Raw genomic sequence first — 25,664 nt, 5'->3', positions numbered from 1 at the left:
ATGAAATAGGAAAATTAGGCAAGATGATTTGAAATAACGAATGCCACTATGTAGAGCACCACATCGATATCCATATAAATGTTGGGGCATACTAGTAGACAGAAATAAGGACAGCGAAAATCTTTATTTTTGACATACCATATTATAATGTTCAAAATAAGAAAGAAATAAGAGAAAAACAAGCTTGACATATTTGAGGTACCTAGTAGTTTCCCAAGAGCATGGCAGAGGATGTCCGGAGGTGCTATTGTGTACCAAAACCAGTAACCATTAGGCTAAATGAAAACTGCTACTAAGGACTAAAACATAAACACTCATCAGCCAGAACATTATAATCACCTATGTAATACCTGATATGTCCACCTTTGCAACGGATAGCAGCAGTGACGCATCATGGTCTGGAAGGGAATTGGCACCACACTGCCCACACAAGCCACCTAATTCCCAATAATTCCTCACCAGAGGAATGAGCTCTTACGCCACGTCGAGGCACATCCCAGATGTGTTCTATCGCATTCCCATCTGGTGAGTTGTGGGACCAGCACATTAATTGAAACTCGCCACTTTGTTCCTCGAAATACTCCATCACTTCCATTCCTTGTGATATGGTGCATTACCTGGTTGAAAAACGCCACTGCCATCGTGAAACATGATCCTTATGAAGAGGAGTATGTGGTCTGAAACTAGTGTATATTACTTGTTGGCCATCATGGTGCCTTGAACAATCTCTACTGGACCTATGAACGTCAAGGTGAATTTCCCTACAGCACAATGGAACCAGCGCCAGTTTGTCTCTGTCCCACAGCATAGGTGCCCAGGAGCTGCTAATGGTCAAGTGCCCATTTCAGTCATAGTTGCTGATGTCATGGTGTTAACATTGGCAAATGTATGGGATGTCAGCTGCAGGGGCACACTGTTAGGAGTCTTGAGGGCACTGTGTGTTCAGACACACTTGTAGCCTGCACCGTCTGTCGCGTTCTACCAGTCTGCCTGGCCTACAACATTCGCAATATGTAATGAGGGTTGGCCACCCAACCCCATGATGTCTGGACATAGTTTCACCTTGGTTTCGCCACATGTCGAAGGCACTCACCATGGCGCTCCTCGAACACTCAACAAGTCGTGCATTCCGAAAAGCTCGTCATGAGCGTTCAGGTCGTCATAAAATTCCCACCTTCAAACTGAGACATATAGCATACCTTCCCCATCTACAGATGGACAGCACATTTGCTGATCCTACATCGACTGTGCATGCGTCGGACTAGCAGTCATTCCTTGTGAAGTGAAGGCGCTATTGCCAGTACACGTTTAATCGATGATAGGTGATCATAATGTTCTGGCTAATGAGTCTGTTAGTTATAAATTGCAATGATCGCTGTTCCACCCGAGAGGGTATTGAGAAAATGACATAAATAAATAAATAAACCAATAAATGAATCTCTGAACCAAAGTACAGGATAACACATTGCTGATAAAAGACCATTATTTGGACTCAGATGGTAGGTACAGTTGTAAAGGAGTCACTGTGAGCCCAGTGTGCAATATGGCATTCTTCCTTTGTCCTGACCAGACGTGATAGACTGTCACCTTGACAACGATAATGCCTGCCCTCATGGTCATGTGCGATTCAACACTGCTACATTATAACATCTAAATCCCCAAAATCTTATTACTGCACAATTAGACCAGCCATGCAACTGGAGATCAAGAGTGGAGCAGCTTCCAAATTATGTTAGCTGCAGATAACGCATGCGTAGAAAGTGTCTCTGTATCCTTCACGAGTATCACACAACATCTGACACTGTTCACAGGCATTATATATACGTGCTGTGGTGTCCAGTCTACCAGTCATGGAGATTTGAAACCTTGATCAGTTACACTGCAGCTGATGGCGTGTTTGTGTAAGAAGCCACAATGACATCTCACCGCTTTTTCGGATTGCTTCAATTTATCCGTCATGCATCGAATTATATATTCTGAAACAGTGACTTGTGACAGTACACTTGTTTCAAACGGTGTATTTCACTCTTCTTTGGATTGACAGACTGAATAGCGTTCAGTTTTGAATTTGAATGTGACACCTTTTATTTCACAGATAAGAGAGACATCAGAAACTACCGACCTGTTTCACTGCTTCTATCATTTACCTAAATTTTTGAGAAGGTGATGTATTGTAGAAGATTATCTCACCTTGGCAACAATAATATTGTCATCAAATCACAGTTTGCCTTTCAGAAGGGGTGCTCTACTGAGAATGCCATTTAAATGTTCACACACCAGATAGTACAAGCAGTAAATAACAAAACAGTACAGGTGGGTATTTTCTGTGGTCTATCCAAGGCATTTGATGGTGTAAATCATAGTATACTGCTAGATAAATTTTGTAGGGTTGATGGTGTAGTCAGTCTTATGATATCTAACCAAAAGGTTGGAAAAAGCTGTATTTAGTAGTAACTCAACCAACAGAATTCAGGGACATAATTCTGGCTGGGTGGAAATCACATATGGGGTTCCCCAAGGCTCAATCTTAGGTTCACTACTGTTTCTCATATATGTTAATGATCTACCGCCTAATGTACAGCAAGCAGAATTAGTTCTTTTTGCAGATGACAACAGTATTGTTATCACTCTCAGTATTAATACAGAACTGGAAGAAATGGTAAACAAAGTTCTTAAAATTATCATTGTTTGGTTTTCTGCAAATTGTCTCACACTGAATTTCACAAAGACACATTATATACAGTTCTGCAGCTCTGGGGGGTACTGCATCAGTGATAAGTGTAAGACATGGTGGTGAAGTAAACATAGGGTGCAAATTTTTAAAATACTTAGGTGTCCATATTGATGAGAATTTTAATTGGAAAAACATAAATTCGGGAACTCCTAAAAAAACTTAGTTTAACTACATTTGCACTTAGAATCATAGCAAATTTAGAAAAGAGATAGCCGGCCGGAGTGACCATACGGTTCTAGGCGCTACAGTCTGGAGCCGAGCGACCGCTATGGTCGCAAGTTCGAATCCTGCCTCGGGCATGGATGTGTGTGATGTCCTTAGGTTAGTTAGGTTTATTTAGTTCTAAGTTCTGAGAAGTTAAGCGCATAGTGCTCAGAGCCATTTTAGAATAGAGATAAATCAGTAAGTTGACATATTTTGCTTCTTTTCATTCAGCAATGTCATATGGAATAATGTTCTGGGGTAATTCATCTTTAAGAAATAAGGTCCTCATTGCCCAAAAACGAGTTGTAACAATAATATGTCGCGCTCACTCGCGATCGTCTTGTAACCATCTGATTAAGGAGTTGGGCCTACTGACTACTGCTTCACAGTATATTTATTCCCTCATGAAGCTTGTTGTAAATAATCTACTACAGTTCAAAAGGAACCTTGAGGTACATGATTGCAATAATAGAAGAAAAAATTACATTCATTACTGAACATTAAGGTTTTCTTTAGGTTGCCATTAAGGTTTGAACAAAAAATTTTGACAACCTACCCTGTGATATAGAATGTCTAACAGACAGTATGGTAAAACTAGGAAATAAATTGAAAAATTTTCTGCTTGAGGATTCCTTCTACTCTGTAGGAGACTTTCTATGTTTGTAATGTGTAAAAGGTTATGGGTGGGAACTGATAACTCAATCTGTATTTCTTGTTACCATTTAGGGGAAAAAGAATAGCAATTGTATGGTGTTGTTTAGAGTACAAATAGACGTATAAATTAACTGGCAATTTGAATCTAAAATGACTCATTCCACGACATGACGATCTATCGTGCAATTTGATGCATGGAACGTGAAAGTAAGTAGCAAGCGTTTCTTTCTATTCACCGTGAGTGGGCAAAATTCACTTAAACATCTGAAAATTCGGTAACTGTCTTCTATCGTACCTCATTCGTTTCATATTATGCAACATTTATCAACGACATTATACCTTGTAGACATACTGTATTTGGCTATTTTGTCACCTCCTTGTGAAGCATTAAAATACCACAATACAGAAAAAACTCGCAGTGCTGCTATTACTCCGTAATGGCGTACGAGAACTCTGTCTAAGACTCGTGGAAGTCTAACGACTTGATGGAACAGTAAAGTGACAAGAATTAATCCCTACATGTTATATGTCTACTTCTAGTACTCATACATCAACTTTTTCACTATACGATAAATACCTGACGCCTCAGTTGTCTTTGATGGCGAGTAGCGAGCGGCGAGGCGGAAATGACGTCCCTTGTGACAGTAGTCTGCTTGGCAAAGGAGCAGTTCTGCGCTTTCGAATTTCTCTCGCTGTACACCGACATATAGGTTGACTCCAGTTTTCGGCGCAGCGTTCGCCTCACCCAGTGGTGACCCCCGATGCAGCCGCCGGGCTGTCTGCCGTTTACCCAGGGGGCGACGCGACGCCTGGGGCAGCTGGCGACTTAGGCTGTCGTCATCGTGGCCCCAGGGCGGAACTGGAGCCATTCTCCATGTGGTATCGCGTCACGAGAGCGTTGCGGTCCTTGTGTTGTTTTGGGCCATCAATAATGTTCGGAAGCGACATCCCACAGACTAACAACCTTGCACAACATCATATCACTGGCATAATTCAACTCCTTCTTCATTTATATCCAATTTCTTCGTGTTCTGGGATTATTTTCGCATCATTCTGACAGACAACAGCGACGAAAGAACCCAAAGAGATTTTCAGATACCTGTCTCCAATTTCTTCCCCCTATAGTCCGATTCATGTCTTCTAAGCGGGTAGGAAGTCAAAATTTTTTTAAAAATCGACTTTTCGAAAATATGTCTGTTTTGTAGAGTACATCTTTCTGAATAGTTTTATGTATAAAACAAATATATTTCAGTGATTATAAGGCACGCTATTTGGTCCTACGTGTACCAAGATGGAGCACTACACCCCTTACCACAGACATCTGCTGTCATACATACGTGTATTTCACTGTGTAGAATTCGAATGTTTATATTTGCGCCAGAGATGGATATACGTGTAACAAAGGACTATTGACATAGAAGAAATGTCTTGATGGCGGCACCCAAACCCCAATGAAAGCTTTAATGAATGGGTATGGAAAAGATAGCAAAAACAAATTTTTATGTGGAAGAGATGCACTTGCTGTTGGTGTTTATGATGCAGTTACATGTTTTAATGATGGTGTGCAAAGCCGGATATGTACTTTAGAGAAAATGGGAATCAAGGGCAAAGCGAACTGCATGAAAGCTTTATATGTGACAAACAGAGAGCGTGTAGTGAAAGCACGTAAATCATTTTTGGAAGTGGAGGAATGTGGAAAAGACGAAAACTGATTTACAAAATGGGAAAACACCTCTTTATGGTGCTGATCAGTTCTAAAAGATGCCAAATGCAGCCAGAAACTTTAATGGCCATTTTCTGCAAAACACAAATTTCTGTTCTCAGGTACATGTAACATCCAAAATAAATATCCCATTCCTTTTCCAACGTGGTATCCTTATTAAACACAAACTCCTTAATGCAAAACTCTAGAATTTTCCATCTCTATTAAAAACTGTGGTAAAGTTTGAGATAATTAACTATAAAATTTGAGTTTGTTTCTAAACATGAAGTTTAAAATGTAACAGGTCATTCATTTTCTTGTAAATTAAATAAAATCTAGAATTTCATACACCTTTATGTATGGATTGTATGCTGTGCAAAATTAATCGAAGAATCTCTCTTACTTATGAAGAAAAGTGTACCTATAGCCAATAGTAAGTGAAAAAATTATAAAGTTACACATGTAAAAAAAAATTTATTTCGTTATGTTTTTGATCTTTCACTGCTATGATTGAGAACCCTGGTCATACTGACAAAAATTCTATGAATTTATTTGTAAAAATATAGAGAGTAGAATTTAGTATCTTGTGGTGCCTCTTCTGCTCCATATCGGCCCGTTTGACGTCCAACCCGCTTAACATACGAGCTACAAACACCATCTCATGATGGTAGTACCACATTAAGCGCATTTAAGGCTTACTGTCATTCAAATTTTTTTTGTGATTTACGCTGTTGTCTGTTGAAATTATGTTGACCAATTGGTGTTGTAAGCACAGTTGTTGAGCTTTGTACACATCTTATATTTATGCTTTATTTTGTACCAAATATTGTGTAATATGCTAGGCTACAGGTATGAGAAAATGAGGAGAAGGAAGATGAATGATTACCTGAATGCTTTCATTCACCTTACGTGGGCCACTACTGTCGTTGGCAGTGTGTGTTCTATTATCTGTGTGTGGACAGTACCTCAGCTGTACAGTCTGTGGTAATCTGCCCACTGGACTCGACGTGGAAACCCTTCTGGAAGCAGTGTTCGTTCTGTGCAGCACGCCAAGCGCTGGAGAGAGCAGGACCGGCCCCTCCTCACAGCCGCACAGTGGCCACAGCGACGACGGCCGGAGGCCAGCCACAGCTGTGCCTCCCACCTCTCCCCAGACGACTCCCCAGCCTGATGACATCGCCATCTCTCTCCTGCGGTGAGTTCAGCCACTTAACGTGTAGACTGTCCACAGTCACAGCGCGACATGTTAAGCAGTTAGCCAAGTGATAAAGTCAAGAAATCGAATGTCGCTATTTTACGTTTTTGACGAAGCAGAAGTTGTAGGTCTCGTATAAAGTTTTCCCTTTCATTAACTGTTACGTTCGATGTGGCAAAGATATAAGGGATCTCTACACCATTCTACAAGTTTTTAGCATGACTTGTTTTCAGTTCCTGACACAGCTCACTTGTGTAAGATAACACTGGAGACTAAAACATAAACACTCATCAGCCAGAACACTATAATCACCTATGTAACAGCTGATATGTTCACCTTTGGAATGGATAGCAGCAGTGACATATCATAGTCTGGAAGGAAATTGGCACCACACTGCCCACACAAGGCACCTAATTCCCAATAATTCCTGCCTGGGGAATGAGCTCTTACGACAAGTCGAGGCATATCCCAGAATTGTTTGATCACATTCCCATCTGGTGAGTTGTGGGGCAAGCACATTAATTGAAACTCGCCACTCTGTTCCTCGAAATACTCCATCACTTCCATTCCTTGTGATATGGCGCATTACCTGGTTGAAAAATGTCACTGCCATCTGTAAACATGATCCTCATGAAGGGGAGTATGTGGTCTGGAACCAGGGCATAATACTTGTTGGCCATCATGGTGTCTTGCACAATCTGTACTGGACCTATGAATGTCAACGTGAATTTCCCTAGAGCACAATGGGACCAGCGCCAGTTTGTCTCTGTCCCACAGCATAGGTGTCCAGGAGCTGCTAATGGTCAAGTGCCCATATCGGTCATAGTTGCTGATATCGTGGTGTTAACATTGGCAAATGTATGGGTCGTCAGCTGCAGGGGCACACTGTTAGGTGTCTTCAGCGCACTGTGTGTTCAGACACACTTGTAGCCTGCACCGTCTGTCATGTTCTACCAGTCTGCCCAGCCTACAACGTTAGAGATATGTAATGAGGGTTGGCCGCCCAACACATAGATTCACCTTGGTTTCGCCACATGACGAAGGCACTCACCACAGCGCTCCTCGAACACTCAACAAGTCGTGCATTCCAAAATGCTCGTGATGAGCGTCCAGGTCATCACAGACTTCCCTAATTCAAAGTCAGACATTAGCATACCTACCCCGTATATAAATGGACAGCACATTCACTGATTCTACACAGGCTGTACATGCGTCTAACTAGCAGTCATTCATCGTGAATTGACGCTGCTATTGCCAGTACACGTTTAATCGATGATATTTCATACAGCTTTAAGTATGTATTGTATGCTGTGCAAAATTTAACTAGGAATCTCTCTTACTTATGAAGAAAAGTGTACCTATAGCAAAAAATGCAGACAATACTAAGTGAAATAATTATGAAATTTCACTTGTAAAAGAATTCATTTCGTTATGTTTTTGATCTTCCATTGCTAAGATTGTGAATCGTGGTCATGTTGACAAAACTCTATGAATTTATTTGTAAAAATATAGGCAGTAGAAATTAGTGTCTTGTGGTGCCTCTTCTGCTCCAAGTCGGCCCGCTTTACATCGAACCCCCCTTATCACAAGAGCTGCAAGCACCATCTCATGACGGCAGTACCACAAGTGCATTGATGGGGTACTGTCTTTCAAATTTGTCTGTGATTATGCTGTTGTCTATTGAAACTATGTTGAACAATGGTTGTTGTAAGCACAATTGTTGAACTTTGTACAAATCTTATATTTATGCTTTGTTTTGTACCAAATATTGTGTAATATGCTATGCTACAGGTATGAGAAAATGAGGAGAAGGAAGATGTATGATTACCTGAATGCTGTCATTCATCTTACAGGGCCACTACTGTCGTTGGCAGTGTGTGTTCTATTATCTGTGTGCGGACGGTACCTCAGCTGTACCGTCTGTGGTAATCTGCCCACTGGACTCGATGTGAAAACCCTTTTGGAAGCAGTGTTCGTTCTGTGCAGCACGCCAAGCGCTGGAGAGAGCAGGACCGGCCCCTCCTTGCAGCTGCACAGTGGCCACAGTGACGACGGCCGGAGGCCAGCCACAGCTGCGCCCCCCACCACTACCCAGGCCACTCCACAGCCTGATGACGTCTCCGTCTCTCTCCTGCGGTGAGTTCAGTCACTTTACGTGTAGACTGTCCACAATCACAGCGCGACATGTTGGGCAGTTCGCCAAGTGATAAAGTCAAGAAATCGAATGTCGCTATTTTACGTTTTTGACGAAGCAGAAGTTGTAGGTCTCGTATAAAGATTTTCCTTTCATTAATTGTGACGTTCGACGAGGCAACGATATATGGGGATCTATACACCCTTCTACAGGTTTGTTGCATGACTCGTTTTCAGTTCCTAACACAGCTGACTTGCGTAAGATAACACTACATATTTCCCCAAAAATAACGACTGTGCTGGTGTTTTGGGAGCAATTTCAGTTTTCAGCGAAAACTCTGTCTAGTAATCTCGCAGAAAGCCCTAAGATATTCTGGTAATACACTAAGCACACTAGTGGGAAGAAGCAGTCAATAACCTTCACTGTGTGATAACAGTGGTGAAGTCACTGGTGACGGTGCCACTAAAGCAGAGTTATTATACATAGTTTTCCGAAACGCCTTGACCAAATAAGAGGAAATAAATATTCCTGAATTCCTATCAAGAATAACTTCAAAGTGAGAAACACAGAAGCAGATATCCTAGGTGTAGCAAAGTAGCTTTAATCACTTAACAAAGTAGGGCCTCCGATCCAGATTGTATATCTGTCAGATTCTTTTCAGAATATGTTGTCATAAAAGTTCCATATTTAGCAATTATATACATCAGCTCGCTCACAGAAATATCCGCACCTAAAGACTGGAAAATTGCTCTTGTCACACCAATACTCAAAAAGGGAAATGGGAGTAATCCGCTGAATTACTGGCCCAAATCACTAACGTCGATTTCCAGTAGGGTTTTGGAACATATGCTGTCTTAACATTATGAATTACCTCGAAAGAAAACGATTTATTGACACATTATCAGCAAGGGCTTAGAAAATATCGTTCCTGTGGAACACAACTAGGTCTTTATACTTGTGAAGTAATTAGTGCTATCGACAGGGGATGTCAAAAGATTCCATATTTTTAGATTTCATGAAGGCTTTCCTAGCCTAACTGCGTGCTAATTGAATATTGCCTCAGTTGCGCGACTGAATTCGTGATTACTGTCAGAAAGACATCAAGTAAAGCAGATGTAATATCGGGCGTTCCCCAAGGAATTGTTATAGGCCCTCTGTCGTTCCTGATCTATATTAACGACGTAGGGGACAATATGGGTAGCCCTCTTAGATTGTTTGCAGATGATGCTGTCATATACCTTGCAAAATGATTTAGATGCGATATCGGTATGGTGCGAAAAGTGGCAATTGACTCTGAACAAAGAATAGTATGAAGTTATTCACACGAGTACTAAAAGAAATCCACAAAATTTCGATTACGCGATAATTCACACAAACCTGAAGGCTATAAATTCAATTAAATACTTAGGCATTACAATTACAAATAACCTACACTGGAACGATCACATAGATATTGTTGTGGGTAGAGCAAACGAAAGACTGCGAATCATTGGCAGAACACTTAAAAGGTGGAACAGGTCTGCTAAAGAGGCTGCTTACACTACGCTTGTCCGCCCTATTCTGGAGTACTGCTCTGCTGTGTGGGATCCGCATCAGGTGAGACTGACGGATGACATCGACAAATTTTAAAGAAGGGCAGCTCATTTTTTATTACCGCGAAGTAGTAGAGATAGTGCCACGGAGATGATTCGTGAATTTGATTGGCAATCATTAAAACAAACGCGTTTTTCATTGCGACAGGATCTTATCATTAAATTCAACTACCAGTTTCCTCCTCCGATTGTGAAACCATTCTGTTGGCAACCACCTAAATAGCAAGAAATGATCACCACGACAAAATAAGAGACCTCAGGCCTCGCACAGAAAAATTTAAGTGCTCGTTGTTCCCACGCGCCGTACGAGAGCGAAACGGTAGGGATACAGCTGGATGGTGGTTCATAGAACCCTCCGCCAGGCACTTTATTGTGAATGGCAAAGTACTCACGTAGACGTGGATGTAGATGGTTTCCTATCTTATGAATTAACTATGAGGGAAGAACCCTTAACTTGGATTTCCACGATTATTCTCCCAGCGGTATGATGAGAAATTCTCTCACATGATGTGTGGTAACACCGCAGCTGAGGGAGCGGAATCAGTTGAGATCCGTGGCTTATATCCTACTGCGAGAGACGTATGTGACAACGTCTAGTGGCAGTTTTTAGAAACCATTCGTGGCAACAACAGCTTCAACGAAAGTGGTAGTCGGACCTGTCGGTGTCCTACTGATAAAGGCGGCCATTTTAGATCACGAAAAATTTTGTCAATCCTATTGTGTGGGCATGGTTGAGTGGAGATGGACACAGTAGCCATATTTCGCCAGCTGTAAAATCTTCTGTAGCTCAGGGAGTTTCACAGGCGAGCTGACAGAAATTTTCCTTTTTATTCATCGCAGACCAGTTTCAGTGTAAATTCGTCGTGACTTCACTTTTCTTATTTGAAATCATAGATCTGTAGTGGTAGTCACCGATATTTGACTGACGCTTTGTAAAATAATCCTGTCTGATAATGAACTGATATTGTTGCAGGACACATTTCAGTTGATGCCTGAATTCTACAGGCCTAAAAGTGGCAATTCAGAGTATTCAACATGCCTTTACAATTAATGAGAGCAGAATCCAACAAGTTATTGGACGATAGATGAGTCTGACCTTACCAAGTATTTTAACAATGAGAATGGGATCAGTAATGTTTCAGTGGACTTATGAAAACATATTCTTTCCCAGTGATTCAAGGATTTCGAGCTTTAATTACCTATTATGGTCAGCCACAGATGTACGATGTCTTACATTTAATGTTTGCACCAAATTGAGCAAATACTTCTCACAAGGGAACCTCCACATTCCACCCCCCTCCGATTCAGTTATAAGTTCGCACAGTGGATAGGGCTTGAAAAACTGAACACAGATCAATCGAGAAAACAGGAAGAAGTTGTGTGGAACCGTGAAAAAAAATAGTAAAATATACAAACTGAGTAGTCCACGCACAAGATAGGCAACATCAAGGAGAATGTATGCTTAGGAGCGCCGTGGTCCCGTGGTTAGCGTGAGTAGCTATGGAGCGAGAGGTCCTTGGTTCAAGTCTTCCCTCAATTGAAAATTGTACTTTCTTTATTTTCGCAAAGTTATGATCTGTCCGTTCGTTCATTGACGTCTCTGGTCTCTGTTCACTGCAATAAGTTTAGTGTCTGTGTTTTGCGACCGCACCGCAAAACCGTACGATTAGTAGACGAAAGGACGCGCCGCTCCAATGGGAACCGAAAACATTTGATCGGAAGGTCATAGGTCAACCGTTTCCTCCACGGGAAAACAAGTATGATATATTCTATACGACACTGGTGACGGCATGTGCGTCACATGACAGGAATGTGTTCTCGACCCATCTAACTTGTACACTTGGCGAATGGGTAAAAAGATTCTTCTACCTTGCCCGATTTAGGTTTTCTTGTGGATGTGATAATCACTTCCAAAAAAGTGATGAAAACATAAGAGTCTGTAACATAAACTGAAAATAAAAAATTAAACTTTTCACTCGAGGGAAGACTTGAACCTAGGACCTCTCATTCCGTAGCTGCTCTCGCTAACTACGGGATCACGGCTCTCCTTGACTGCAGGTGTCCTTGATGCTGCTTATCTTGCGCACGGACTACTCAGTTTGTATATTTTACTAATTTTTTTCATAGTTCCACACAACTTCTTCCTGTTTTCTCAATTGATCTGTGTTCAGTTTTTCAATGCCTATCCACTGTGCCAACTTATAACTAAATCTGAGGGGGTGCGATGGGGAGGTTCCCTTGTCAAAATACTTTTCCCAGTCTAAAAGCTTTACGCACACAGGCAGTCAACAAAACTTCATCCATTGGTCTGATAATATAGAAAGATAGACAGAATCTACGCCGAAATTTTATAAGATAGAGAGCCTGATAGGTATTCACCCAATTTGTCGTATACAAATAGTATCAGCCATTTGACATAAGAAGACAACCAACGAGAAGTAAGTGTAGCAGGAAAGACTAAAGATAGAGAGTACAGCGAAGAAGACTATGTAGATGAGCCAGAAACTCATCAATGTAAGATGATGCAGCATAATCAATAATAATTAATGAATATGATGTCAGGCAACGTCTGTAGATTATGTTGTACGTACTAGACATAAAATTGGCAGAAGCTCAGTAGAAAATGGGCAGAAAACAAATTAGAAAATAAATTATTGTTGTTGAACAAGAGACAAGACACGGAAAGGAAAGAATGTTCCAGCATAAAAAGACTGACATAAAACGAGGAGAAGCTGGCTAAAAAGCTACAGAGAAACATCAGCATTAGGGAATAAAATATTAAGAGCAGGAAATGAAACATATTAAGACAATTCTCGATAATGGAGTGAAAAGTTTGTTGAGAGAGAGTTAAAAAAGCCAGGATGGATAGCAGATCATGCGTAACATGGTAGTAATGTGAATAACAATGTACGGGGCGAAGAGAGTAATGGCTTCCTTTTTTCTTCGGCATCAGACGGCTGTGGTGACTAGTTAGAGGTCCTACATAAATATAGGCTTCGGAAGACTAAAAGCGAAAACTACTTTGAACAAAAATAGTTTACAGTCATAAATACACTGATTTAAAAGAATATAGAACAGTGGAAGGTCTGGAATACATTTGCCAGCGTAACATATTTAACTGATTAACACTGCAAGATCGCAAGTTAACGTAAGTGCGAGATAAGCCACTGGAAACGTGAAATGCTGGAGCACTGTAAGAAGGTCGAATGCAAGCGTGCAGACATGCATGCATTGTATTGCTCAAGTATCGGATGTCAGTATTTGAAATGGAGTTCGATGCCTGATGCACTTGGTTGGTAAGTACAGGGACGATTAATACTGTATGTGAATGATGCCAGAGTAATTGTATGATGATGTCCCATATCTACTCTGCTGGAAACAGACCTGGTGATCGAGCATGCCAAGAGACGTGTCAGCACTCTATAGAGTATGTTGGGTTGCAAGAGCGGTAAGTGAGCGAGCGTTATCCTGTTGAAAAACTGTCCCTGGAATGCTGTTCGTTAATGGCAGTAGAACGGGTCGAATCACCAGATTGAAACAGACAAGGTGTGTGGGATAACCACGAGAATGTTCCTGCTGTCCTAGATCATAACTCCAGATGTAGGTCCAGTGTGTTAACACACAGAAAGGCTGTGAATTTTTTTCAGCTGATTTTATCAATAGACTGGGGGATCTTCGCCTTAGCAGTGTAGACCTTCTAGTAAGTTTTGATGTGGTCTCAAATTTTACAAAAGTTCCTCTTGCAGATTCTTTGACACTGATTGATAACATGTTTCCTGTTGATATCACTGCTTTGTTCAGGCATGCTCTTTCCTCAACTTATTTTATGTTTAATCAAGAATATTTTGAACAGACTGACGGTCTCGCCATGGGTAGTCCCCTGTCTCCTTTGGTGGCCAACTTTTTTATGGAGGATTTTGAAGAGAGAGGGCTTGAATTAGCTGCCCTGGAACCAACAGTTTTTTGGCGGTATGTGGTTGACACTTTCATAGTGTGGCCTCATGGAGAAGATAAATTAGTGGAATTTCTACATCACCTCAACTCCATTCATAGCAACATCCTGTTCACCATGGAAATAGAGAAAGATGGTTGTTTGCCTTTCTTGGATGTCCTGGTTCGAAGGAAGAATGATGGTTCTCTAGGGCATTCAGTTTACCGGAAACCCACTCATACTGATTCGTACCTGCAAGCGTCGAGTTGCCATCACCCATCGCAAACCATGAGTTTGCTTAAAACACTTGTTCTTAGAGCTCATACTGTCTCAGATCTAGATAGCGTACCTCAAGAACTCGCCCATCTAAAGACAGTATTCAGTGAAAATGGGTATTCCATCCGGCAGGGCACTAACAGTTAAAACTAAGAAGCAGGAAGTGAATAAAGAGGAGAAAATGCCGGAACAATCTTTAGCTTTTCTTCCTTTCGTTGGCAACACGTCGTTTAAAATAGCAAGAATCCTCCGAAAATTTCAGGTAAAAGTGGTTTTCCACCCACCATCGAAGATTGCGGACCTTGTGGGATCAGTTAAGGACAATCTGTCACTACGAAAGGCCGGAATTTACAAGATACCGTGCCAATGTGGTATGGCTTGCATAGGTCAAACCACACGCACCGTGAAAGAACGCTGCACTGAACATCAACGTTACACCCGCCTTTTGCAGCCAAGCAAGTCCGCTATTGCTGAACATTGTATTGCTACTGGACATTCAATGGAGTATGAGAAAACAATGATTTTGTCCACAGCAACGTCTTTCTGGGACTCCATTATTAAAGACTCCGTAGAAATACGACTGGCGGAAAATCTGTTAAACCGTGACAGCGGCTACCAGCTGGACAGTGCATGGAATCCCATCATCTCCGCGATTTGCTTAAATCGAAGACGACAGAGTGCGTCGACGGCCGTGGCAAACAGCAACGCAGATGGTGACTGAGTTCCGCTATTCCACCAGCGAGGGCGCTGCCGGCGGGCAGTGTGGTTCAACTATCAAGTTTTCGACGCATGCGCAGAATAGTTACAGTACGCTATATATGGCGGAACGGAGGCCGTTTCCGCCAGTCTGCGAAGGCTCACCTGAAGATGACTGGCAGGTGTCCAGTTGAAATATCGTGCGAAGTATTGAACGATCGGCTGCAAGCCCGAAATTTGTTTGAACAAGTAGAAAGGCTGGTTGTCGGCCCCGAAATGGCCTAATCAAAACATGGCCGTTACTGCCACCGAGGCTGGTGGTTTGGCATCAGCGAAACGCATGTTACAGGGCACCTGGTCCGGATCTGTCTTTAAAGCAACCGATTTGTAATACTTCATTGTGTTACTTGGTGACACCTGCTGCTCAAACTGCTGCTGGAGATGTATTGCAATGCGCTAGAGTAATACGCAGAACACGATGGCATTCGCTCTCAGTAGTTCCACGTGGCCGTATGGAACCCAGTCTTCTTGCAACCGAATATTCTTGTAATCACCGCTGCCAGCAGGCATGTATAGTGGCTACATTACTGTAAAATATTTCTGCATCACGGAAGGAACAACCAGCATCTCGTAGCCCCATTACAGACTTCGTTTAATCCCTATGAGATGTTGATAAATGCGTCTTTGTCGTCTCAAAGACATTTTGGCCCTACATAAACTCACTGCGTCCAATCTCAAAATGTAACTAACGCTCGAGCCCGTTACAGCGTATAATTAAAGCAGGCTTCATTTGCTCCGTCACTGTGGTGCTACTAGCGCCACTCTTAAGCGACGTGACTGCCGCGAAAGGTCACCATCATTCAGATGTAGAAACACGCCTACCAACTTTCGTTTATATCGCACTTCTTCTTCTTGGTGCTGCAATCCTTCATTGTATGTACTATTTCGAAAGTAAAAGACGTTGTAACAATGTTACCAAAATCTCAAAAAGTTCTTGAACGACTTACTTCACATTTTTACACGATACTCTAATAAACGTTTGGACAGTGGTCATGAGATCAGGAGCTGCAGGTGATAACATACTGTTAGTAAATGCACTTGCATTGGTCATCTTTTGCCGCAGCCCATTGACGCCAAATTTAGCCGCACTTCCGAACAGATACGTTGGTAGTACCTTCTACATTGATTTCTGCGGTTATTTCACGCAACCTATGTACAAGCCGCTGCTTTAGGTCGTTATCTGAAGGCTGTCAGCCACAGCATTGACCGTGGTGACAGGTAATGCCTGAAATTTTGTATTCTCGGCACACTCTTGACACTGTGGATCTTGGAATACTGAATTCCCTAACGATTTCCGAAATGTAATGTCTCATGCGTCTGGCTTCAACTACCTTTCGGTGTGAAAAATCTGTTAATTCTCGCTGTGTGGGCATATGGCCACAATCACGTCGGAAACTTTTCACATGAATCACCTGATTACATACGATAGCTCCGCCAATGCACTGCCCTTCCATATCTTGTGTACACGATACTACCGCTATCTGTGTATGTGCACATCACTTTTGCACAACTTGTCACCTCGATGTAAGTCATTTAGGAATGACATAAGTACTAAGTTCTAGGTAGCCAAAGCTAAATAACTGCAGAAAACCTAAGACAAAACTTTAAACAAACAGTCGTAGGAAGAACTGACACACAATATAGAAAAGTCAAAACAATAACTACCATGGGAATTCCATTCCCAATGTCAGAAGAGAGAGCAGATAAATGGAAAGATTACATTGAGAGCCTCTATGAAGGAGGAACTTTTCTGATGACATGGAAGAGGAAGCAATCTGTGTTGCCGTGGAAGATATAGAGGATGTACTGTTAGAGGCAATATTTAAAAGAACTCTGGTCGATTTGATAACAAGTAAAGCTAAAAGGATACACAAAATTTAATCATGACTACTGAGTTCATAGGGGAAAGTGGCACCCAACGACTATCCAAGTTAGAGCGTAGAATCAATGTACCATCACACTTTCAGAAAAAAATCATCCACATATTTCCAGAGGTAACAAGGGCAGATAATTGTGAAAACAAAACCGCAATCGTCTTTGGAACTCATACATCCGAGCTGCTAATGAGAATGATATAAATAAGAATGGAACAGAAAATTGAGAAACTGTCAGATGACGGGCAGTTTGGTTTTAGGAGAGGTAAAGGCGCCAGAGAGGCAGTTCTAAAATTGTACTTGATAATGGAAGCAAGTCTGACTAAAAGTCAAAATACAGTCAAAAGTTTTTTTATCTAGAAAAATCGTTCGACAATATAAAATTCTGCAGGATCTTCGAAAGTTTTAGTAAGTTACAAGGAAAGACAGGTAGGTTACAATATGTACAAGAACCAAGAGGGAAGAATACTGGAAAATAAAGAACAAAGTGCTCAGATTAAAAGTGTGTAAGACAGGGTGCAGTCGTTTCCCCTACTATACAATCTAATCATCGAAGAAGCTATGATGGAAATATAATAAAGTTTCAAGTGTGGGATTCAGATTAACAGTGAAAGGATGCCTAAGAAAAAATTTGTGTTGATGACATTGCTGTTCTCAGAGAAAGTAAAGAATTACGGGATCTGTTGAATTGAATGGAGAGTCTGATGAGTAAGGAATATTAATTGAGAATGAACCATGGAAATAAATTTCTAATGAGAAGTAGCAGATATTGGAATTTTTTACATTGAAATTGGTGGTCATGAAGTAGACGATATTAAGGAATTCTGGAAGTAAAATAACTCATGATATACAAAACAAGGACATAAAAAGCATACTAGCAAAGGCAATATTGGTAAAACTAGCCAGCATAATTCTACTACTATGAAACAAAGGTCATAATTTGAGGAATAAATTTATGAGAATCTATGTTTAGAGAACTACTTTGTATGATACTGAATAGTAGACAGTGGCAAAACACTGTGACTGGGGAGACTACGGGCGTCTGAGATGTGGTGTTAGAGAAAAGTGTTGAAAATTAGGTGGGCATGTTGGATATGGAATGTGGGGGTACTTTTCAGAATTAGTGACATGAGGAAAGACTGACAAGACGAAGGGGATGTAGAAACTGAAGAGAAAGACAGATCGGCCTATATCCAGGAGTTAATTGAGCATGTAGTGTTTACCTGCTATTTTGAGATGAAGGTTGGTGCAAGAGAGGAATTCGTGGCAGGCCACATCAAACCAAATGGATAACTACTAGCTAAAATAATTTCATTTGGCAGATTAATAGAAATAATTTGTACTTAATTGTCTTTAGTTCACAAAGAAAGTTTTACATGTTATTCCTGAGGCTGCAACACACAGTTTGTAATATCAAAATGTAGGTGTTGCTGTCACATGCAAATAACATAGCCCGTTTCTCAGTAGACATTCAGTTACATCGACAGTTTCTGGACACTCATTAGTGAACATTAATAAGGGATGTGTCAAAGTTTCATCTCTATGATGGCTTTGACTCTGCTGAGGAAACTTTCAGTAATGTGTCTGAACTTCAGTGGAAAAATGAGAACCCATCCTTCCTCAACGTTGGACTCTTCAATCTGCAGCGAAGTCAGCTTCTAACTCATCCCAAAGCAGCTACATTGGATTCAGCTCAGAATTCATGGCAGAATAGTACATTCATGGAATGTTGTTGTCCACAAACTCTAATGTGACAGATAATGATTTATTACAAGGAGCACTGTCTTGCTAATACAAACAATGATACTGTATTGTATGCAGTACATAAAGCTGGAAAACGTGATTCATATGCTGTCGAATTTAGTGTTCTCTTAACCTCAATAGGGGAATAATAACATAACCATGGATATAGCCCATAATGCAACGCCATCTTCTCACTCCTTCACTTTTGGCATTACACAGAATGGCAGGTAATAGTCATCAGCCAAGAACAGAACCTTCCATCGGACTGCCACAGGTGGTTCATCTGTCTGGACCATTCCTTTCCACTCATCCATCGTCCAGAGGCGTTACGCTTTACACAGCCGTAAGTGTTGCTTAGCACTGACTGCAGATAAGTGTGGCTCATTGGGGGGGGGGGGGGGCTACTCGACCATTTTACCCCCTTCTTTTTACCTCCCTGTAGACAGTCGTTATGCTGGCTGCAGTGCTTCATGCGATTTTTTACAACGACCCTCCATAAACCTCCATGGTCCCTATTGGTCGGTACATGAATCCGCCTCTTCTACCTTTTGCTATGGTTGTTCCTTTGCATTTCCACTTCACAAGGGCTACTGTGTAAGGGTCGAAATATTACTGGTACATTTGTTACTCAGGTCCACATTCGAAATTACTGAAACTCCCTGATTGACCCATTCTGCTATTTCTGGTTCTCTGATAACAACACATATGTCTCTGCCTCCTTTTATACTGGCGGATCGTCCTTTCATTACATTTGTTGGTCAGTCACACATTAGATAGAGGTGTTTAGATAGTTTTGATCCTATCGAGTAGCTTGTCCCAAATGTTATTCAATCTGTATACTGAGCAAGCGGTAAAGGAAACAAAAGAAAAATATTTGGAGTAGGAATTAAAAGAAATAAAAAGATGACATTGTAAAGCTGTCAGGGACGGAAAAGGACCTACAAGAGCAGTTGAAATGAATGGACAGTGCCTTGAAAAGAGGATTTAAGATGAACATCAACAAAAGTAAAACGAGGATAATGGAATATAGCCAAGTTAAATTAGGTGATGCTGAGAGAATTAGAGTACGAAATGAAACGCTTGAAGTAGTAAATGAGATTTGCTATATGGGGAGCAAAATAACTGATGATGGTCGAAACGGATATGATATAAGCTGTAGACTGGCAATCGCAAGGAAAACGTTTCTGAAGAAGAGAAATCTGGAACGGCGAGTAAAGATTTAAGTGTCAAGAAGTCGTTTCTGAAAGTATTTGTATGCAGTGTAGCCATGAATGAAAGTGAAACTTGGACGATAAATAGTCTACACAAGAAGGGAATAGAAGCTTTCGAAATGTGGTGCTACAGAAGAATGCAGAGGATTAGGTGGGTATATAATATAACTGATGAGAAGGTACCGAACAGAATTGGGGACAAGAGGAATTTGTGACACAACTTGAAGCAGGGATCGGTTGCTAGGACATGTTCTGAGGCATCAAGAGATAACAAATTTAGTACTGGAGGGCAGTGTGGAGGCTAAAAATCGTAATCAGAGACCAAGAAATGAATACACAAAACAGATTCAGAAGGATGTAGGTTGCAGTAGTTACTTGGAGATCAATAAGCTTGCACTCGGTAGAGTAGCATGGAGAGCTGCATCAAAGCTGTCTCTGGACGGAAGACCGCAAGAGCCTCAACAGTGTATGTAAATGCTGTCAGGTCTTTAGTGTATTCACGCAGCCAAGATCCAGATTGCCTAGTAATTTGAATGGTATGAAAAGCGCATGAAATTCGATGTACACTGGTGTCCAAAATTAAAGCAACAAACTGAAATTTTGCGAGGCTGCGTTTATTTTGTCATAAAATAGTACAAACAGGTGATAGTGAAGTAGGAAAAATGTTAAGAACAAAGAACATAAACAAGTACAATATGCATAAAGGTAGAAAAAAATGTTCTTCGTTTTTTCCAACTTAACAGATTTGCACACACAATCCAACAACTGGATTATGTGCGCAGCATGGGCTGTGACCACCTCTGGCTCATACAACCCTGACATCGACAGGGCAAGCTGTGAATGATGTCATCAATCTCATGTGGAGGCAATAACACCATTCCTCCTGCAGAGCTACTCTCAAGTCTTATGGAATTGTTGGTGGATGCTTGTGTGATGCAACCCATCTCACTACTACATATATTTCGTATGCGTACTACAAACAATTTACAATATATCCACACATTATAGAATAATTTGTCCTCTATAAAATTTACAATATTACAATGCTAATTTATAAAATAAAATTCATCTAAAGCTATATACAGTATAATAAAATTTTATACAGTCTTTGTTTCACATGTCATTCTTCAGAAGTCCACATATGCCCTCGCTACTTTGCTGCACGCCATCAGGTCTTGGGCCGTGCACGCTCTTGGATGGTTTAGTAACGGACATTGAAGCAGGTGGTTCATCATTTGGATGTTCCCACACGGACACAAAGCACTTTCACTAATTCCTCACTTGTGCAGATTTCTGTTACATCTGTCCATTCCTGAACATAGCCTGTTCAGGGTTTTCCATCTCTCCCACACAAGTTCCGCACCTGATGGCAGCACTTCCTCAGAATCGTGTGCATATTCTTGTTGTTCCTGCGACAGTCTTTTTCTAGAAGTTTTTGGTGAACCTGTGAGCGGTTCGGTTGGGTGGAGAAAACTACTTCTTGACGTAAGGCGTTTTGGTACCATTTGGTACCCATGGAGCAGATGACGTTGATTTTGAACCTGTTTTGTTCATTCAATTCTGCTCTGTATTGAACTTTGGACATTTGGCGGAGCAATTCCTGACAAGCAGTATAGGTGTTCTACTCTTGTTGGATTAAGACATCCAGTAATATGTCTACACATCTGGTTCAGGACAGTCTCCAGCTTGCAAACTCAGCAGCAGAGTAACAGAGTGTCATTGCAGTGGTGCGTAAAACTTTTGGATTAGGTCGAGATTTTGATGTTGTTAGCTTGCCAAGTAAGTTATTCCGTGATTGGATTTCAGCCCTGCTCTTCTCAATGTGCCACTTGAATGACAGTGTCCTATCAAGAGTAACTCCCTAGTTCACTGGGAGAGGGCAGTGTGTTAATGTTGGGCCATTCCACTAAACATTCAATTCTTGTTTCGCCTCTCTGTTGTTAAGATGGAATAGGCGAGTCTGGGTTCTACTTGGATTGGGTTTCAACTGATTTTCATTGTAATAATTGGTGAGATTTTCCAGGTTCTCTGCTAGTATTTCCTCAATATCCTTGTAGTTTTATGCCTGAGCTGTTATTGCCCTATCATCAGCATAAATGAAAGATCTTGACCAGGGACTAATAGGCTGCTCATTTGTATAAATATTGAATAACATGGGGGCAATAATACTGCCCTGGGGAAGCCCATCTTTTTGTAGTCTCCATCTGCTCTTGTTACCTTGGAACTCAACAAAATACCTTCTGTTAAATAGAAGTGATTCGAGTACAGCAGTCAATTGAGGGCTTTTTGTTGTTTTTTCCAATTTTGCAATGAGATTTCTGAGGTTGATGGTATCATATGCTTCCATAAAATCTATAAACACGATCCCAATAGCAACACTTTTCTCAAACTCATCTCCAATATAGTGGATTAGGCTCAGAGCTTGACTGGTACAGGATTTGCCAGGCCGAAATCCTGCTTGTTCTTTTATTAGGGTGCCCTCAGTAAGCTCTTTGAATCTGCTTAGTATCGAACAGTTTGTGTGTTGTGCACAACAGAGAGATTGACCGATAGCTCTTAGGATCTTCTGGGTCCCTACCAGGCTTAAAAATTGCAGTTATTTTTGCCTGTCTCTAGATTTCAGGAATTCGTCCAGTAGACCAACAGCAGTTCAGAAACTCCAGCAGCCACAATTTAGAGCGAACACCAAGACATATCATCTGTTCATTTTCAATATCATCTATGCCTGCAGCCTTGCCAGCCTTTAAACTTTTGATTGCTTCTTTCAGTTCTGATATTGTAAATGTATCATCGAGTGTATCATTATTTTCTTCTTGGAAAGCATTTAGTCTACTCGTATGCCCTTTCCTCAGTCTGTGTTTCACTTTACCGTTTTCAAGCAGTTGGGAGGCTATTTGGTTTGCCATAGCGCCTGCAAAGCCTGGTGTACCTGCAGGTATACCACCTAATTTTTGAGCAGTCTCTACGCTTTCTGACTACTGTGAGTCATGCTAATGCTTTCTACAGTGTGTTACCACTTCTGCCTTCTATTTTCAATCATTGTTGTTATGACTTTTTCGCCTGCCTCCATTGTTTATGCGGAGAATGGGTTGGCGTCATAAAGACCACAATACGTTTCGTATTTCTCTTTTGTCTCTTCGCTGTAGCCTTGAATGTACGATTTTCTACATCCTCTCGTGTACTCTGCCGTGCACAGTATTTTAAAGCCTTAACAAACCCATTGAAGGTTTCTGGTAGACATGTGTATCCGCGATATGCTCTATGGGATTCAAATTGGGAGATCGAGCTGAGCATCCCAGGTGTGCAATATCTTCCATTTCCAAGAAAACGTCAATCAGCTGATCTCTATGGGGCATACCTCTATCGTCCGTCAATACAAAGTGGTAGACCACAGCACCTCGCAACGATGGCATATGAGTTCCCCAGGTCTCGTTACGATACCTGACAGGAGTTAAGCCTTGCCAATTCACCCATACAGTGTCATGAAGAGGTGTTCAGGTAGTCCACGTAATCGCTGAGGACACCATTAAAGAACCTCCCTGATATCAGTCTCTTTTGCACGATATTTGGGTCACTAAATCCTGTTACACGTTCCCTCCATATGAAAATCCGTCGAGAATCGCTCTTCAGACCATTTTCGGACTCACATGTGAAAATAACATTGGCCCATTGTTCGGTCATTCGGTGGGATGTTCACTCTACACATTTCTTTCTGTGAAGTGTCGGAGGTACATAAACAATGGGCCCCTCACAATAAGTGGCACTCTGGTGAGATCTTCTGTATAACGTTTGCCTAGATGCAACACATCCAGTGCATCCTGCAAGGTGAGGTGCCAGTTGCCGTTCAGTAGTAAGGCAGTACCATGATGCCCCTTTACCCAAATAATGGTCCTCCCTTTCTCGTATCACACGTGGTCTACCCTCGTCTTCGAGATACAGTTTCCGTCTCTACGAACAGTCAAGCCATCGGCCCACATCAGGTTGTGACTGTCCTCCTCCCATTCTTCCAATGGCCCTCCACTGCGGAGAGCCTGGTATGCATCTTCTCTGTACCATACTGCACCATCTGTGAGTGCGTCTACAGCGATTGCGAATGTGGGAGTACCCAGCAACCACTACCCCATTGCTACCAGCGCTGACTTTGTCGTGGGCGTGGTGGTCCTTTGACTGGAATGCTAACTTCCGTGTAGAGCACGGTTGTGCAGATATCTGTTGACAGTTTGCATGATTACATCGTGAATTGGACACAGGACGGGAAATCGCATTTAGAAGCTTTAATTTTCGACACCAGTGCATTGCGGTAACCTTCTCGACTTTTAGGGACTCATCACAGTTCTGCTTTGGCCATAGTGTTTCGTCCTCGGGCGCGTGTGTTTGGAGCAATTTGTAAGTATTCTCCTTTTGTTGCAGGGATCTTTCTGGAGAAGAGAAGGACAAGATGCTGATTGCGGCAGCTAAGGAGGGGTCAGTGAGCAAGGTGCGAACGTTGCTGCTAGTGGGAGCGGACGTGGAGGCGATGGACGAGAACCAGCAGAACTCACTGCACTGGGCAGCTGCCAAGGGACATGTGGAGGTGGCGAGGCGTCTGCTGGAGGATGGAGCTGATGTCAACGCTAGGGACCGCTGGCAGAACACGCCTCTGCATCAGGCAGCATGGAAAGGCCACGCACCCGTGGTGCGGCTGCTGGCAGCATCCTCTGCCAACCATAACGCCAAGGATAAAAATGGAAACACACCACTGCACGATGCGGCACGGCGTGGCCACCCAGATGCGGCGACTGCGCTACTGGAGGCAGGGGCCGACAGAGAAGTCAGGAATGCCAATGGGGACACGCCGCTGGACCTAGCCAAGCGGAACAACTACCAGCGGCTCATAGACATCCTAGGATCAAATATAGTGCAAACAACTGTGAAGTAAAATAAAAAAATCCTTCTATGTGAGCTTTGTTACTTATAAAATAAATAATACAGAAAAGTTTATCCTGCAATCTTGGTTTGCACCCATATTTACATAGTACAACCAACGACTCAAGTACCATTACACCAAGAGTGCTTATAGACGACTATAAGTTGAAAGGGGGACTCTCCTTTTGCTGAAAATTCAAAACAAACTGAATAATTCTCGATTACCAACGAACACCAGTTTTCTACAATATTTTTTTACTAAAAATACTTTTTAGGTGCATGTTTGGTGCTATGTGGAACTTATATAAAACTCTTATGAATTTCCTTATATCCAGATTGCTGACACATAAGCTCTGTACCTAAAATACATCTTTATTTGAGATCTTCCACTGAATTTACTTCTGTACCTAATGAGCTGACAGTCCAGCAACTTGTGTCTACAGTTAAAAATTGGTATTATTACCAGTACTTACAACACATTAGTTCCGATTCCAGACTGAATTTTGTTGTATCCTGTCTAGTTGTTGAGTATGGGGTGCCTAGGAAATCTCCTTCTCAGATCGCTAGACAACAGTTCAAGCAAATCGTATTAGAGAGTTTTATTACGAAATGAATCAATGACAATACTTAACTCTGACAATAACACAGAAGTGTTGCAAACAAAGGGTGACATGCAAGAAAGAAATCTCTTCAGTATTCACAATTCCTAAGTCACTGGTCTTGATGTGACTAATGTCTGCTGTAGAAGTGGCC

At 41.7% G+C, this 25,664-nt stretch overlaps 1 protein-coding gene across 1 annotated transcript in view; it reads left to right on the top strand.

Moving 5' to 3' along the window:
• LOC124553284 (poly [ADP-ribose] polymerase tankyrase-1-like) overlaps positions 1-24,924 on the top strand; it is a 47,607-nt gene extending 22,683 nt beyond the window's left edge. The window contains exons 3-4 of the mRNA XM_047127166.1: positions 6,340-6,489; positions 24,417-24,924. Coding sequence (XP_046983122.1) covers positions 6,340-6,489; positions 24,417-24,924 — 658 coding nt within the window. The remainder of the gene's footprint in view (positions 1-6,339; positions 6,490-24,416) is intronic.
• The last annotated feature ends 740 nt before the right edge of the window (positions 24,925-25,664 follow it).

This window comes from Schistocerca americana, chromosome 11 (assembly GCF_021461395.2).
Source record: "Schistocerca americana isolate TAMUIC-IGC-003095 chromosome 11, iqSchAmer2.1, whole genome shotgun sequence".
In the NCBI taxonomy this organism is placed as follows: Eukaryota; Metazoa; Arthropoda; class Insecta; order Orthoptera; family Acrididae; genus Schistocerca; species Schistocerca americana.
Note: the sequence above shows the minus strand (reverse complement) of the source record. Positions and strands in the feature narration are given on the sequence as shown.